Source organism: Schistocerca americana, chromosome 8 (assembly GCF_021461395.2).
Source record: "Schistocerca americana isolate TAMUIC-IGC-003095 chromosome 8, iqSchAmer2.1, whole genome shotgun sequence".
Lineage (NCBI taxonomy): Eukaryota > Metazoa > Arthropoda > Insecta > Orthoptera > Acrididae > Schistocerca > Schistocerca americana.
The window spans coordinates 290,641,720-290,660,348 of NC_060126.1; the positions used below are offsets into that span (position 1 = coordinate 290,641,720).

The window sequence follows — 18,629 nt, forward strand, 5'->3', positions numbered from 1 at the left end:
CCTAAGTGTTAAGGAACTTCAGATATTTCAATGTAAATCAAGCAATGAATTACAGCAGATTACCAAGACATTTCCAGGGGCAGATGTGGACTCTGACCACAATCTATTGGTTATGAACTGTAGATTCAAATTGAAGAAACTGCAAAAAGGTGGGAATTTAAGGAGATGGGACCTGGATAAACTGACTAAACCAGAGGTTGTACAGAGTTTCAGGGAGAGCATACGGGAACAATTGACAGGAATGGGGGAAAGAAATACAGTAGAAGAAGAATGGGTAGCTCTGAGGGATGAAGTAGTGAAGGCAGCAGAGGATCAAGTAGGTAAAAAGATGAGGGCTAGACAAATCCTTGGGTAACAGAAGAGATATTGAATTTAATTGACGGAAGGAGAAAATACAAAAATGCAGTAAATGAAGCAGGCAAAAAGGGATACAAACGTCTCAAAAATGAGATCGACAGGAAGTGCAAAATGGCTAAGCAGGGTTGGCTAGAGGACAAATGTAAGGATGTAGAGGCTTATCTCACTAGGGGTAAGATAGATACTGCACACAGGAAAATTAAAGAGGCCTTTGGAGAAAAGAGAACCACTTGTATGAATATCAAGAGCTCAGATGGAAACCCACTTCTAAGCAAAGAAGGGAAAGCAGAAACGTGGAAGGAGTATATAGAAGGCCTATACAAGGGCAATGTACTTGAGGACTATATTATGGAAATGGAAGATACGGTACTGCGTGAAGAGTTTGACAGAGCACTGAAAGATCTGAATCGAAACAAGGCCCCAGGAGTAGACAACATTCCATTAGAACTACTGACAGCCTTGGGAGAGCCAGTCCTGACAAAACTCTACCATCTGGTGAGCAAGATGCATGAGGAAGGCAAACTACCCTCAGACTTCAAGAAGAATATAATAATTCCAATCTCAAAGAAAGCAGGTGTTGACAGATGTGAAAATTACTGAACTATCAGTTTAATAAGTCACAGCTGCAAAATAGTAATGAGAAATCTCTACAGACGAATGGAAAAACTGGTAGAAGCCGACCTCGTGGAAGATAAGTTTGGATTCTGTAGAAATGTTGGAACACGTGAGGCAATACTGACCCTACAACTCGTCTTAGAAAATGGATTAAGGAAAGGCAAACCTATGTTTTTAGCATTTGTAGACTTAGAGAAAGCTTTTGACAATGTTGACTGGAATACTCTCTTTCAAATTCTGAAGGTGGCAAGGGTAAAATACAGGGAGCGAAAAGCTATTTACAATTTGTACAGAAACCAGATGGCAGAGTCGGGGGGCATGAAAGGGAAGCAGTGGTTGGGAAGGGAGTGAGACAGGGTTGTAGTATCTCTCCGATGTTATTCAATCTGTATATTCAGCAAGCAGTAAAGGAAACAAAAGAAAAATTCGGAGTAGGTATTAAAATCCATGGAGAAGAAATAAAAACTTTTTGGTTCGCCAATGACATTGTAATTCTGTCAGAGACAGCAAAGGACTTGGCAGAGTAGTTGAACGGAATGGACAGTGTCTTGAAAGGAGGATATAAGATAAACATCAACAAAAGCAAAACGAGGATAATGGAATGTAGTCGAATTAAGTCGGGTGATGCTGTGGGAATTAGATTAGGAAAAGAGATGCTTAAAGTAGTAAAGGAGATTTGCTATTTGGGGAGCAAAATAACTGATGATGGTCAAAGTAGAGAGGATATAAAATGTAGACTGACAATTGCAAAGAAAGCGTTTCTGAAGAAGAGAAATTTGTTAACATCGAGTATAGATTTAAGTGTCAGGAAGCCGTTTCTAAAAGTATTTGTATGGAGTGTAGCCTTGTATGGAAGTGAAACGTGGATGATAAATAGTTTGGACAAGAAGAGAATAGAAGCTTTCGAAATGTGGTGCTACAGAAGAATGCTGAAGATTAGATGGGTAGATCACATAACTAATGAGGAGGTATTGAATAGAATTAGGGAGAAGAGGAGTTTGTGGCACAACTTGACAAGAAGAAGGGACCAGTTGGTAGGACATGTTCTGAGGCATCAAGGGATCACAAATTTAGCATTGGGGGGCAGTGTGAAGGGTAAAAATCATAGAGGGAGACCGAAAGATGAATACACTAAGCAGATTCAGAAGGATGTAGGTTGCAGTAAGTACTGGGAGATGAAGAAGCTTGCACAGGATAGAGTAGCATGGAGAGCTGCATCAAACCAGTCTCAGGACTGAAGATCACCACCACAACAACAACAACAACAACAACAACAACCATTCTAGACTTGGTCAGTCCCAATTCATCAGACATCATTTTCACACCCATCTTGGAAAATATTTTACAGATGTGTGGTAAAGGATTCCACTCATAGTAACCCGCTCCACACGTGTCAGCAATTCCTGAATAGAAGATATTATGCAGTCTCCTAGTAATACAGTTAATGGTGAAAGAAATGCAATAACTTTCTGTTCATTCATTAATTCACTGCCAACTGCCAACAATAGACAGTAGCAAGGTGTCACATATAACAATCCAATACCTTTCCCATCAACACTGAAAAGTTCACTTACAAATTACACACTTCTCATTGTGTATAAAAGTATTTTACAAAGAAGCTCACTTAATTCATGTAAATAAGCACACACTTATTAAGCTGATTACAACTCGACTACATAAACATGAGCTCAGTTAACTTAGTGTATCTGTTCATCTAAGAGACTTGGGCAGGAACCTGCCATACAGGATGACTAAGAAACAATTTACCCTCTATTAGTGTAGAAGAGTGTGCGGAGATTTATGCAGATTCTATCCATACACGTTTCTTGCATTGTTATTATTAGCAACTCAGATCTGTTCCATGTCATGTTAATGCACTTTGTGGAAAATGACCCCCTCCCCCTCCCCAAAAAAAAAAAAAAAATATATCGTTTTCTCTGCGCACTGCATCACCAGTGATTCATAAGGCACACTGGGGAGAGTTGGTATAACTATGTGAAACACCATGTAGTCACTTTTTGTGATGTGGTGACGGTAGAGAGAGTGGAGAATCACCTGCTTGTTTTTCAGTTTGCAGAGATATGAAAGCATGAACTGCAAGAGCACCATCTGGCAACCTACGTTCCCTCGCACTTCTACCCTCCAACCCCCACCCTGCTCTCTCATCTGCCCTGCCACACCCGCAGAATGCACTTTATCCTTTCTACACTCTACTGCACTTAGATGTGATACATACATTAATACTTGTTCTGAACTCACTTCATTTAACAATAAAAATAATTTTATACCATTAAAACACTATTTTTAATAATCTGTGAATCTGTGAATTTTCCAGCCCCTGCAACATGGAAGCTATTAGTCACAGATAAAAATGAGTAACTCTTTCTGTGGGAAATTTAAAGTGATTTAATTCTGTGCTGGGAACATTTTCTGATAGAAGCTGAGGTTTTTGAATTATTCAAGAAAAACATTAATTTTCAAATATTAAGTGTTTATTACAAATCTAACTATATTGCAGTAATAGTTCAGATGCACTCAGTTGTTGTGACAACATCCCCACTTTTCATTATACGACAGTCCTATATCAAAACTAAATTCTCTGTTCTGAGATACTTTAATCATTTATATCTCTTGAAATCATCCTACAACTTGCAATTATTCATGAAGTTCCTAATATCATAACTTCACTATAAACAAAATCCTATCCACATGGCACTCTAGCCCTAGATTTGGTCGTAATATATGAGAGAGAAAGATATTTTGCTTATACATACATACATACTACATATATGTATATAAAGATGGATATTTGTATATCCATGCTCTTCTTTGAAAGCCTTGAATCTTCTGTATACAAACAGCAAACTTCACGAGTATCAGCACTGTAGGGTTCACACCCTAACTTCAACAAGAGCCGGGATACAGACAACAAAAATTTTTTCAGCCCCCTGCTGTATAGACTGCCTTGTATAACAGGTGTGTTGTGTGGGAATAGTATCAGCCGGCCTTATAGACCTGCTTTCCAGGACATCCAACAAATCAGGGGCAAGAAATTGCTTTTGAAGTAGTATGGGCCTGCTTTATCTACCCGTTTTTGCAGCACCTGCATGTAGAGATGGGTACACAGCTGGAGATAGATTGAGATGGGCATAAAGGGGAGGAGGGAGGGGACACACACACACACACACACACACACACACACACACACACACACAGAGAGAGAGAGAGAGAGAGAGAGAGAGAGAGAGAGAGAGAGAGAGAGAGAGAGAGAGAGAGAGACGGGAGGAAGAAGTGGTGGACACACAGGGAAGAGAGGACGAAATCTGTGCAATATACATATTGAGTGCACACATGAGTGAAGCTACAGGAACAGGCTAGTATTTATGTAACTGCTCAGGTTTCCACGGCCAGAGTGAGCTAACAAAGTTTTCTGGATATGGTACCACATTATATTCTAAATAACTATCACTGATTGAACCAGTGATTCGACCACAGTTACAGAGGCCTCCTCCTGTGTCTACAGGTTATTTACAATATGACACAGTACTTTACCCAGAGGACTTTCATGTTAAAATTTCAAAACTGAATACCGATATATTTGGTAGTCTACAAATGCACTTTGCACCCGAGCAACTTTGTACACATTTTCCCTCACAGACAGAAGCTATGTAATTTTTCTGAAATGGTCATACGAAGGACTGATTCAGCATCCAGAAAATTCAAAACAACCTTTGGTGAAATTAAATGAAAGAGTGTAAACATTTAAAAATGAAATGAGAATTCTACTGTTAAACACAGATAAGGGAACTGACAGATGGAATGAGTACACAGAACACCTCTACGAAGGGGAGGACTTGTCTGAAGAAATGATGGAGGAAGAAATTGGGGTCGATAAGGAAGACACAGGGGATCCAGTATTGAGAGTCAGGGTTTAACTGAGTTTTGGAAGACTTACAATCAAATAAGGCAGAAGGGATAGATTTCTTCAGAATTTCTGAAATCACTGGGGGTAGTGGCAATGGAGTCACTATTCAAATTAGTGTGTAGAACCTGTGAATCTTAAACGTGCAATTTCGGGAAAATGTCATCTACACAAACCTGAAGACTGTAAGGGCAGAAAAATGCGAGAACTATGGTACAGTCTTCTTAATGACTCATGCATCGCAGTTGCCAATGAGAGTAATATACAGAATTAAAATGAAAACTGAGGATTGTTTGGATGACAATCATCTTGACTATTGGAAAGGTAAGTGCACCAATGAGGAAGTCCTCCAATGTCCCAGGTAAATAATTTGTACTGGCCAAGAACAGAAGTGGGCCTGTGGCACAGTACCGTTATTGTTACATCATTCCAAACTTACCGTTATTGTTACCTCATTCCAAACTTAATCTTATTCTTATTGCATCATTTGCTAATGCAACACTGTTTTGTATTGTTAAGGTATAACTTTACCTTTGAAAAGAGAAGGCCTTTAAAGCCATGCCAATCCCTAGCAATTTGTTACGATCTACACAAAGGCCTTAGGATGATCATAAAAAATGTCAACAGGTGATTTTTATTGCTTACCTCTACAAGAATCTAGTTTGTGAGATCATTTATTTCCCTCTCAGTAGAGAGTCCCTTGTTGAAAATGTTTTTCTCATAATGGTGGTTCAATGTTCTATTACAAGCCATCTTCTCAAACATCTTTAAGGGTACAGTAAGGAGACAGGTCAGTTCATGATTAGGTCAGTCTCTTATTGCCATTTTTGTTTATTAGTATATTTCATACATTGATGTTACTACTCCACCCTTCAGTCTTTCAGGAAATACACCTTGACTCTGATTGCTTACAAAGTTAACTCAAAGTGTGGCACTACCAAGTTGGCACAAGATTTTAATACTGTGGCTGAGATACCATCATAGCAAAAGGAGTTACTAATTTCTAGTGTCCTAATTTTTTTGTGATATGTCTAACAGATGAGCTGGCAAAACTGATGTCTGGTGCAGAAATACCATGTCTCAGTAATTTCGCAGCAATGGTTTATAGGAGAGAAATGCGGTTGGGATCCATGCACATGCCTGTTTTTAATGTGTAACTGCAGGAAGTTTCAGTGTTGCATGTCTGTTAGTTATTTTTCAGTACTATATTGAGTAGAACATTGTGTTACACAGTTTGCGAATTTAGATATGGCTGAGTTAGAGGAGCAAAACGTCTGAATTAAATTTTGTGTGAAACTCAAGAAAACCTTTACAGAGACACACGAAATGATTCGAGAAACCTACGGTGATGAGGGCTTAAGCCGTACTCTGTGTTACAAATAATTCACGTGGTTTAAAAATGGCCAGTCAGAAGTTAGAGATGACCCACATTCAGGATGCCCTTCAACATTTACTGATGACGCTCATGTCAGCAATTACAACAAAATTGTGCCTGCCAACTAAAGACTGACCGTCCTCGAGATTGCAGAAGAATTAACATTTCAGTTGGATCATGTGATGATATCCTAATATCTTGGAATTTTCCTAAGGAACATCTCGTTCTCATTTGCGCGATCCAAAAGAAAACAAAACTGGTGATGAGATATGGATCTATGGTTATAATGTAGAGGCCAAGGTTTAATCTTCACAATGGGTTGGGAAAGGTTATCCAAGACCAAAAACCAGCTCGTCGGGTCAGGTCAAATGTCCAAGCAATGCTCATAGTTTTCTTTAGATTTGAAGGATTAGTTCATGAATTCACACCACAGGGACAAACTGTTAATCGACGATACTATTGGGATGTGTTGTGACACCTGCAAGAAAATGTGACAAGGAAATGGCATGAAATATGGTGAGACAATTCAATTCATGGCTCTTGCGTCACAATAACGCACCCGCACATTGAACCCCATTTGTTAGTAACTACTGCACAAAAAGCGAAATCACTGTACTGCCTAATGCATCATATTCTCTAGACCTGCAAGTGTAGACTTTTTTTACTTATTTCCAAAATTGTAAATCTTACTGAAAGGACGAAGATTTGTAATGATGGTGTTGATGTTGTTGTTGTTGTTGTTGTTGTTGTTGTTGTTGTGGTCCAGAGACTGGTTTGATGCAGCTCTCCATGCTACTCTATCCTGTGCAAGCTTCTTCATCTCCCAGTACTTACTGCAACCTACATCCTTCTGAATCTGCTTAGTGTATTCATCTTTCGGTCTCCCTCTATGATTTTTACCCTCCACGCTGCCCTCTAATGTCAAATTTGTGATTCCTTGATGCCTCAGAACATGTCCTACCAACCGGTCCCTTCTTCTTGTCAAGTTGTGCCACAAACTCCTCTTCTCCCTAATTCTATTCAATACCTCCTCATTAGTTATGTGATCTACCCATCTAATCTTCAGCATTCTTCTGTAGCACCACATTTTGAAAGCTTCTATTCTCTTCTTGTCCAAACTATTTATCATCCACGTTTCACTTCCATACAAGGCTACACTCCATACAAATACTTTTAGAAATGACTTCCTGACACTTAAATCTATACTCGATGTTAAAAAATTTCTCTTCTTCAGAAACGCTTTCTTTGCCATTGTCAGTCTACATTTTATATCCTCTCTCTACTTTGACCATCATCAGTTATTTTGCTCCCCAAATAGCAAATCTCCTTTACTACTTTAAGTGTCTCTTTTCCTAATCTAATTTCCACAGCATCACCCGACTTAATTCGACTACATTCCATTATCCTCGTTTTGCTTTTGTTGTGTTCATCTTATATCCTCCTTTTAAGACACTGTCCATTCCGTTCAACTGCTCTTCCAAGTCCTTTGCTGTCTCTGACAGAATTACAATGTCATTGGCGAACCTCAAAGTTTTTATTTCTTCTCCATGGACTTTAATACCTATTCTGAATTAATTTTTCTCTTGTTTCCTTTACTGCTTGCTCAATATACAGATTGAATAACATCGGGGAGAGACTACAACCCTGTCTCACTCCTTTTCCAACCGTTGCTTCCCTTTCATGTCCCCCGACTCTTATAACTGCCTTCTGCTTTCTGTACAAATTGTAAATAGCCTTTCGTTCCCTGTATTTTACCCTGCTACCTTTAGAATTTGAAAGAGAGTATTCCAGTCAACATTGTCAAAAGCTTTCTCTAAGTCTACAAATGCTAAAAACATAGGTTTGCCTTTCCTTAATCAATTTTCTAAGACGAGTTGTAGGGTCCGTATTGCCTCACGTGTTCCAACATTTCTACGGAATCCAAACTGATCTACCCCAAGGTCGGCTTCTACCAGTTTTTCCATTCGTCTGTAAAGAATTCGAGTTGGTATTTTGCAGCTGTGACTTATTAAACTGATAGTTCGGTAATTTTCACATCTGTCAACACCTGCTTTCTTTGAGATTGGAATTATTATATTCTTCTTGAAGTCTGAGGGTAGTTCGCCTTTCTCATGCATCTTGCTCACCAGATGGTAGAGTTTTGTCAGGACTGGCTCTCCCAAGGCTGTCAGTAGTTCCAATGGAATGTTGTCTACTCCCGGGGCCTTGTTTCGACTCAGGTCTTTCAGTGCTCTGTCATACTCTATCTTGTAATGATAGAAGAGATAAAAGAGAAGTCATAGGCTGCACATCGCACAATCCACCAAGAGTTGTACCACAACCGCTCCAGAAATGGAAACGGCATTGGGAGTGGTGTATCAATTGTGGAGGAGAGTATTTTATAGGAGACCATGCACAAAAAGTACAAGGTATGTGTAAAAAAATTTTATGGTCAAAGTTCCAGACTTTTTTGAACAGACCTCGTGTGCATTGCCTAGCTCAAGTTTATAGGACCTGCTTTCAATGAACCATTTTTTGTATACCCATGTTTTCAGCTACTGTTAGGAAGACTTCATTAAATTTGCCTGTGATCTGACTATCTTGTCAGCTGTCTCACTGTTGTTGTCGTCTTGGTCCAAGCTATCTGCATTGCTGAGCTTATTTGTTTTATGCCAAATAATTCTACATATTATCCTTTAAATTTTGAATTTTTTGAACATAGTACACAGTTTTTCCTTTTTTGATGATATGCTGAAGAATTTTGTAATACTATTTACACAGCATTTCTAAGTCAAGATTAGAGATAATCTGATACCAGATTTTCTCTCAAATTCCACTTAATGGTCCTTGATCCACTGGAAAGAAAAACTAGATTCATAAAGCTTTAACAAATCTTTTAGGAAAAAAAGTGTGTGCCCACTTGGTGAACTACTCCCCATTTTTCATCATATAAATTCTCTCAGAATATTGTCACTGAGTCAGTATTTACAATTCTCTGAAATTCTGCTTCTTCTTCATGAACTAAGATTGGTTTAGGGGTGCTTTATTGCTGCTATTTCACCATCAAGGTTAATAGCTAAGCTCAGTTGGAATAGGTCTCGGAAGACCCAAAGGTACCGACCAACCATCATGTCATCCTCAGCCGATAGGCGTCAATGGATGCGGATATGGAGTGGCATGTGATCAGCAAACTGCTCTCCTGGGCGTTGGCAGGTTTTGTGTCCAAAGCTGCTACTTCACAGTCAAGTAGCTCCTCAATTGGCCTCACAATGGCTGAGTGTACACAAACTGCCAACAGTGCTTGGAAGACCTGGACAGTCACCCATCAAAGTTCTAGCCACTGAGACAAGGCCGTTTGTACAGACCATGGTTACATTAAGCACTTACTGTGAGACCCTCATCTGTTTTATTGATGACAGTTCAATTTAGAAATAAATTATCAGTCACATGAGTTTGGTACTGTTGCAGAGTGACATATTGCCATGTAGTAAAGAAAGAACAGTAAGACTAGGTTATAATAACCAATTACAGATTAAAGATGGAGTGCAAGCTCGTACTGGGGAAGGAATTTGGCCGTGTGCTTCTCAAAGCAAGCATCTCCACATTTGCGAAAGTCTGGATGGTTGGTTGGCAATTTGAACCTTCATCCTTGGTAAAGTGACATAACTGCAGACAGATGAATGAGGAAGCTTTGACGCAAGAAGGTAGGTTGCACATAGTATGTTGAGGCATTTATCTGTAAGACCAGAGATCCTTTCAATAGGAGAGCAGTAACCATCCATCACTGGGTATTTTGAGTGGACTGGCATATAGATTGCGGAAAAAATGTAGATGGTGGAAGTCTGGGAACTGTTGTTGGTTAGAAAGGAGACTCAAGAGTTAAGGAATGATTCTTGAGTTCTGCGTATACACTGTCACACTGGGAATGAGAAAGGATAATTAGGATTTAACTTACTACCAATGAGAAGAGAGAGATGGAGAGCAAGTTGGGTAGGAGAATCAAATAGGTCATGTATTTCTAAAAGGAACTGTGCCTTCAGTAATTTAGGGTAATTACTGAAAACATTAATGTTCAGTGTGACCTTCTGGGATGGTGTCATTGTAACAGAGCATGGAGGTCTGTGGGGAGCATGGTGGTCTGTGGGGAGCATAGTGGTCTGTGGTGTCAATAAATGATGAAGAATATGATGGATAAAACCATTGGTAAATCAGTCAACTACCAAAGGCAGGATATGTGATCAGGTGTAAAAGGAGAAACTAAGATTAACAGCATAGCAGTGGGTATGGATAAATATGTCTAGGAAACCTGAATGAAAATAATGAATATATCAATGTTTGCATCATTACTGATTATTGTTGAGAATATCATCATTACTGACTTTTGTTGAGAATGCAAGAAGCACATTATACATAAACTAAGAAGAGAGCTTGCATTTTTTATGTTTGCAGCCCAGCAGTATGGACTGCTTATGTGGGCTCCATTACTTACCCTTGCTCCAGCAAGCATCAGGGACCTGACAAGTGTTTCTGATCCAGCAGCTGCAGCGAGCTGCAATGGTGGCATCTGATTAGTATCTTGCACTCTTGAGTTGACATCTACTTAGATTGAAAGCAGAAAAAGTATGGTCTCCATGTCTTCCTTTTGGATAGCAATATGCAGAAAGTTCTGGCCCTTATCATCATACTGTCAATAATAATAAAACTATCATTATTTACAAAGGTTCTTCTTATGGCAACAACATGAAAAAAGCTTTGTTATAAACACCCATAAATATCTACTTTTTTTTGCAATCTATATTAATTCATACTGCACTGCACTGAGATGAGAAAAGTCATCGGATAGCAATATGCACATACGGATGGTGGTAGTATTGCGTACACAAGGTACAAAAGGAAAGTGCATTGGTAAAGCTGTAATTTGTACTCAGGTGCATCATGTGAAAAGATTTCCGATGTTATTACAGGGTGTATATGCAGACAAGGAAAAAATATTCTCAGATTTACCGGTTAAAAATACACTTTGCCCCTGGTGAAAACACACTTTTTCCGTGTTAAGTGACAGTATATTTTCCCTCGGAACTGTAAAACTTATGAATCTTTTGAATGGTTATGGTTTTATACACGGGCGTAGAATTTCCTGGCACTTCAGAAAACGAAACTCAGGGAAAAAGACACCTTTTGGAAGTATCTTTTGATGTGCAGTAACATGTATGCTGCGTATTTTCCTATTATGAAAGTATACGTTGGAATTCCCTCAAACACTGCATGTTACTTTCCAAATCATTGAAACTGAGATTGAGATGCACTTTTGTAAGTCAGTCATAGCTCATGTCACATGATCTTGCCAGCCGATGACAGCGGATATTCAGAGCATAGGACACGTGATGTAGTCAGCAAACAGCAACGTCACTGTTAAGTAGCATGAACACACAAACAGGGAAAGTTAATAGTTTAAATTAATATACATAGTGTTGCTACAAGAAAAGAAAAGCTTCCACATATAGTATTGGTCTCTAAGGTTAATAAGCTGAAAGAGAAGGTAAACTTTCGCATATAATGTTGATCTTTTTTGCGCATGTTACACTTTAAGATTTATCACACAAATGTGAAGTAAAATTTTTAATGACATAAATGTCTCATCTTCAAGGCTCAAAATTATTCTAAATCCCTCGTCATCAAAGAATTGATTTTTAAATGAGAGTCAAATGCTCTGTGATTTAAGAAACTTATGGTACATTCTCATAAAAGGAAATTTACTTTGAAAGTAACGCTTTTCAAACCACCATTTGCAATGTTTTCCCTCGACCTGTTAGAAATAGGTTCATTTCAGCAGTTTCAGCAGAGAGCGCAGATAACAGGCGACACCACGATTGTGCAGCCCAGATACATGTAAAACATTGGAAGACCATACATTATGTCATAAAAGAAACAAGCCATCAGAGGATACTCCAACAGCATCAGAATTTTGTGAACCATACTAAAATGTGCAATTCATATGTCCGAATTCCCAATGAAGTAGACCTCGACCTGGTATTAAATTTTCAGTGTGGTTTTCGGGATGTAAATTTTCTTGGAGCACCAGTACTGTATTATAACATGTTTGGTTCTTTATTATGGCATAATGCCATACGTGCTAGAAGATGAAAACGTGCACTTGAAATGCAGCGAACAGTTGAAACTAGACAGTACTGTGGAATTAAACATTTCATTTCAAATACATTGACTGCCTCTGCGGAAAAGGTTATTAAAAGATAAATTCCTATTGCAAGCACATAAAAATAACTCCATTGTTCTGCAAGGTGATTAATGCTTGACTGTCAGAAAGGTGGAAATAGAATAAAATCTGAAAACTAATAACATATTTTAGCCTTCCGTAATTATGTGAACGTATTTTAATTCACTTGATAGCTCCCGGCCACAGATATCCGTTTTGCTTTCATGTGATGTGAGAGTAAATGAAGGGGAAACAGTAAAATCACTAAATGTAAACACGTGTCACGTGGAGACTACCCACTATAACTCAGACTGCTCTGCCCATCAGCCCCGGATCTACTATATTTGCTAATGGGTCAATATTAAAAAAAATTGAATTTTCAAAAAATGTTCATATTGTAGCACACATCTTTCTGAAAAGTCTGAAACATAAAACATAAATGTTCGAGGAAATGTAAGACATGTTATTTGGTCTTAAGTGTGCCACATTGCAGTGCCACGCCTCTTCATACATCATTCTTCTATTGCACGTCACTCTATTTCACTCTGTGGAATTGAAACGTGTATATTTTGTAATGGATGCCATCAAACTATATTCAGGACAGTGAAAACTGAAATGTCCTGTGGTGCCTCTCCTGCTTCCAGTCGGCCGGTTTGACAACCTGCCCCTCTTTTTTTTAAAAAAAAAAAAAACACCAAACTCGCAATTAATAGCAGGTGGGATTATTTGTAATCGGGAGAACAAGAAGCCTTCAGAAAATTGGCACTGTTTATTGCCTATTAGCTAGTAACTTGCTGTTTTGTGTGACACAGAATTAAATATAGGATACATAAACCAATAAAGACAAAGAGACAAGCAAGAAAGTACACATTTCTTCAATCCTTAGCTCCTAGCATTTTTTCTCTCTAATCTTGCTACAGCTTTACATGGCATGCTTTCCTTTCTGCAAAAGAATCTATTACCTCATTGAAGTTCATGAAACTTTTTGCTACATGAAAAATCGAAACGTCGTTATCTAATACTGAAATACTACCCAAGACTGGTGTGGTTTCTCAATCAGATTACGTCTATTTTGTCACTGTGTGCTGGATAAAATAAAATAGGCCATTCCAATATTGCAGCAATTTTGTAACACATGCCAAATAAATGAGATTGTTTTGGCACAAATGGTCATTTTTATAACACGACAGAAAATAATTCATGAAGAACCAATATCAAATGCCTATTAGGCCTACTACAAGCAAAAAACTTTATGTTGGGAAATAGTTTCACATTGCATTCATACGCATCAGTTTCTTAAGCATGAGATCGAAACGTAGTATTACGAAATTTTTATATAAATTTGGAGTCGTCTTATCCTTCCATAATTTGCGTGATGTCCCCGTTTCTTCTCCTTCCTCATTCTAACAAACAATCTTGTCATCACCAATTCTGTAGCTATTCCTGCCACTGTCAAATTTGTTCGCTGATTAATTTCTGTACGTGATGGCAGCTAGTCAATGAATATTTTAGGGAATTGGTTTAAAAAATTTATTTTACAGGCCCAGTCAGATCTTTACGAGTGTTCTCCCTGAGTAACTTACGCCATGCCTACGTGACAAGTCGCTTGTCTTTCAAAACCGAGGCAGTTCTGTGCAGTTAAAGCTGCAGACAAGAGATGCCTTGAGCCCTCTGCTGAAACTACTAGTGAATTCACACCACTAGTTTTAGCCAATAGCGAGAGAGGGATACCGATCACATGTGGGGACACTGGAGTGGTGTGTGGTGCAGAACACAGTTGCTACTCTCTCTTGTAATCCAGACTTCGAGCAGAACAGACGTCTTCTTGGATCTGCTTTTCACGACCGGCCACCAATGTAAGTTAACATGAACCGCTTCCCCTTCCGTTGTCCATTTTAATTAATTGTTGACCACCTAGACTGGCCTAAATCTGGTAACTTATGACCCTAGGCGCACCCCTTGTGTACCGTACCTGGAAATATATTCTCGTTATTGTACCTAATTTCCTGTTTTGTCATTTAATGGCAGCCATGGATGCCCACTCTCTAATCCTGACCACGTGACCTCCTGCACCCTGTTGTCATGAGGCATATGTAACAACTGCCTCCCTCCCTCCTTTCCCAAACCCCGTATACATTTACAATTGGTGATCAGAAGTGGCATCATATACATTTACCTTTGGTGTCAGATGTGGTATAAACATTAACACTTCACTAACCCTGCCAGAATCAGGTTTAGTTGTCCAGCGATTATTCTCTGGTTAGGCGTTTTACATGTTCGTACAACACGTTTTCCGCGTTACTTCCAGAATAAAACTTAAACGGCTGCTAGCCGGGGACTGTACAACTGGTCCTTACTAGTGTAGTGATCTGACCAAAAATTTTCTGTCAAAATTTCATTTTCTTGATTAGAATGAGAAGATAATACGTAATTTTTCTCACCTGTTATTCCTGTTAGTTGTTTATTTCCATTCTGGTAGTCTGACTCTATGGACTTCGATAGTAATTATAACAACGTTGATCATTCGCAAACCCAATCAACCACATAATCAGACAGCGAGTGGTATTCATCCCTTTGGATTTACTCCACTCACCTCGTATAGCCCCAACCCTTTTGGCTGCGGAAAGTTTATTTCTAAATGCGACGAGGATTCTCCTGACAGAGACATCATGTACACTATGTATGAATTCAAAAATCAACTTATGATTCATTCAGAAATCAACTTAAAATGTGTTCAAAGATGTTCAAAAACTAACAGGGATGCGTTTCAAAATCATATGAATAACCGATAGACCAACATGCGCTGGATGCTAGGCGTTTTGTGAAACAAATTTTTTTCCTCAAGAATATGAATTTGGTGCCCCCTTTTCCTGGTAGCATCTAGCTGCTTGCTGTGACTGCTTGCACAGCCAACAGCCACATTCCTGTAGCCGGAAGTGGGAGAATCTACTACTCAAACGCGACTTAACTGAGCATGCGCATGGGCCCACTCGTAACTGCTAAAACGAATTTAATGTAAACAGTTGTGACTTCAAGCTCATCGGAGGCAATTTCTTGTTATGAAGCATTGCATAGTCTTCCTAAAGTCTTTGACACATTTTGCTGTTGGCAGGCACTTGCATGAACACTGTGTGTCATTGTTGTGTATGGCACATTTCCTTTGCAACTTAAGTTATTTTCATTTTTTTCCCTCGTTTATGTTTTATTGGTGAAGTATTATTCTGCAGTAGCGGGATACAGTAATATCCTTTGTTAGAGTATCGGTTCTTACCAGCCAAAATTACAAAAACTTAACAGAAAACTAAAACAATGAAAAATTCCCAGGATTCTAAAAAATTCCCCAGGTGTTTCCCGGTTTTCTCCTGGATGAAAAAATTCCTGTGTTTTTCCCAGATCTCCAGGATGTCCCAGGTCATATACACCCTGTATTATGGCCGCACAACGGAAATTAAGAGACCCTGAATGGTAAATGGTAGTTAGCGCTAGAAGCATGGAGGCATTCCATTTCAGAAATCATTAGGGAATTCAGTATTTTGAGATCCGTAGTGTCAAGAATACCAAAGTTCAGGGACCTCTCACAACACAGACAATGCAGTGATGGACACCCTTTACTTAACAACAGAGCAGCAGTATCTACGTAGAGTTGTCAGTGCTAACAGGTAAGCAGCACTGCATGAAATCAATGTGTGACACACAATGAATGCACCCGTTAGGACAGTGCAGCGAAATTTGGCATTAATGGGCTATGGCCACAGATTACTGATGTGAGTGCCTTTTTTAACAGCATAACATCATCTGTAGTACCTCTCCTGAACTTTGGACCATATCAGTTGGACCCTCACCGACCAGGAAACCATGGCCTGGTCAGATGAGGCCCTTCGAGTGTGGCGCAGATCCCACAAAGCCATTGGCCCAGGTTGTGAACAAGGCACTGTGCAAGCTGGTGGTGGCTCCGTAATGATGTGGGCTGTGTTTATGTGGAATGGACTGGGTCCTCAGGTCCACCTGAACCAATCATTGCGTGGAAACACTTATGTTGGGCCACTTTGAGACCCTTTGCAACCAAAGAACGATGGAATTTTTTATGGACAACAATGTGCTATGTCACCAGGCCACAATTGTTCAAGATTGGTTTGAAGAACATTCTGGACAATTCAAGTGAATGAATTTGCCACCCAGATCACCCAACGCGAATCCCACAAACATTTATGGGACATAATCAAGAGGTCAGTTCATGCACAAAATCCTACACTGACAATACTTTCACAATTATTCGCAGCTATGGAGGAAGCATGGGTCAGTATTTCCGCAAGGGAGTTTCAATGACTTGTCAAGTCCATCCCACATTGAGTTTCTGCACTAAACTGGGAAAAGGAGGTTCAGCATATTAGGAGGTATGCCACAGTTTGTCACCTCATTGTACATCTGTGCAATGAGAAAAAGATTACTACTTTTAAAAAGGGAACCAAAATCATAATGTTAACTGTTTGCAAGTTGCAAGGTAACTTACTAGGACTTTTTATACTTCCTACATCATTTGAAAAATGTCCATCCCCAACTGAAGAATGGTGACGTGGTAATCAAATGACCCATTTATATAATTCAAAATCATTGTTCTTCTTCAGGCCTTAATAATGTATGTAGTATTAGCTCCAGAGGACGGCATTGTTTGAAAACTAAGCAATATTTTCAGTCGTGTTTAGCCATGAATTTTCTGCATCAATTCAATTTAATTAATAAGAAGTTATAAATATTATAAATGAATATTTATTGTAAATAATATGGTCTGCCTCGCTCAAAGAAGCAGACTAAAATATGTATCAACAATAACGGAGCCAAGAAAAGAAACAGCAACTTGAATACTGAATGTTTTTCAATTTGTAGTGACTCTACCTAACATTACCATAGAAACTGCCTATCTGGTGCAACATTACTATCAACAGTTGAGGTGCCACTACTCAGATGGCATGTAAATAGATGGAACACTGATAGGGCTTGGACTGGACTTAAGAGTCGCTGTGCTGTTCCTAGTACCATCTTTTAAGTAAATGTAAAAAATCTTGTTGTGAATAAACTCATTCTTATGTGTCATTAAATTTCCTTTTTACAGAACAACTGATCTTATGTTGCCTAACACAACACATTTTTGGACCAATACACACAACCAATACTTTCATTTCTCTTATAACTAAACTACCGTTTCAGCTAAAATAAATTTTATATTTGAAATTTCACAATATTTGTAGCAAATGATGATAGTCTACTTAGCTGCAGAACAAGGAAGATTTGGAACAGGGGAGGCTCCCATTCCAAATGCACAGGTTTAGCACTGAATGCAAACCTATGTCTTAGAATTTTTTATGGTTTAAGGATCTAACTCACCTCTTCAGCTGCTGCAGGCATGCGATCGAGAATGGCCTGTGCTACTCCATAATTACGGTATTTGAGAGCTGCAGCAAATGGCGTTAGGCCAGCTTTGTCCCTTACAGTCAAGTCTAGTTCAGGATGACAAAGCAGCAGTGAAACGATACCATTAAGCTGGTTTTCTATGGCTACATGTAATGCTGTTTTGCCCTGGATGTCCTGCACATCAAAAACAAATTTCTAATACAGTATGATCATATTTGGAAAATTATTAATGTTGCAAAATTTTAATTTGAAAACACAAATCTTATATTCTAGTTATAATATCCATATTCTGCAAACTACTGCGAAGTGCATGGCAGAGATTCTCGCCACTGTACCGCATGCTGCAGCTTCTTCCCATTCCATTTACGTACGGAGCATGGGAAGAACCACTGCTTAAATCCCTCTGTGCGTGAGCCTAGTCTTATTTATGCAGATGTTACAGTATTGTGTAGTATGCTGTAGCAGATAGCAAACTCCAAGATTCTTCACTTTATACTGGTTCTTGAAGTTGTTTAAATACACTTTTTCAGGACGGTTGCCATTATCTTCAATAGTTGGCCAACGCAGCATTCCTGTGACTCTTTCCAAGTGGTCAAACAATGCCGTGATTGCTGGTGTTGGACTTCTTTGCATAGTTCAACGTTGGCTGTTGGACCAATTCTGTATGTGTCCCACACAGCTGTAGTACTTATCCTTCCCATATACTGGGAAACATAAGCATTTTGTCAGCAATCCCCTTTGTAGGCCAACTGCATTTT

At 39.0% G+C, this 18,629-nt stretch overlaps 1 protein-coding gene across 1 annotated transcript in view; it reads right to left on the reverse strand.

The window, feature by feature from the left end:
- The window catches only part of LOC124545232 (rabankyrin-5-like), a 65,631-nt gene that overhangs the window by 1,311 nt on the left and 45,691 nt on the right, over positions 1-18,629 (reverse strand). Inside the window, exons 6-7 of the mRNA XM_047124103.1 lie at positions 17,845-18,045; positions 10,738-10,932 (exon numbers count right to left, since the gene is read on the reverse strand). Of these exons, the coding sequence (XP_046980059.1) occupies positions 10,849-10,932; positions 17,845-18,045 (285 nt within the window). The 3' untranslated portion in view covers positions 10,738-10,848. The remainder of the gene's footprint in view (positions 1-10,737; positions 10,933-17,844; positions 18,046-18,629) is intronic.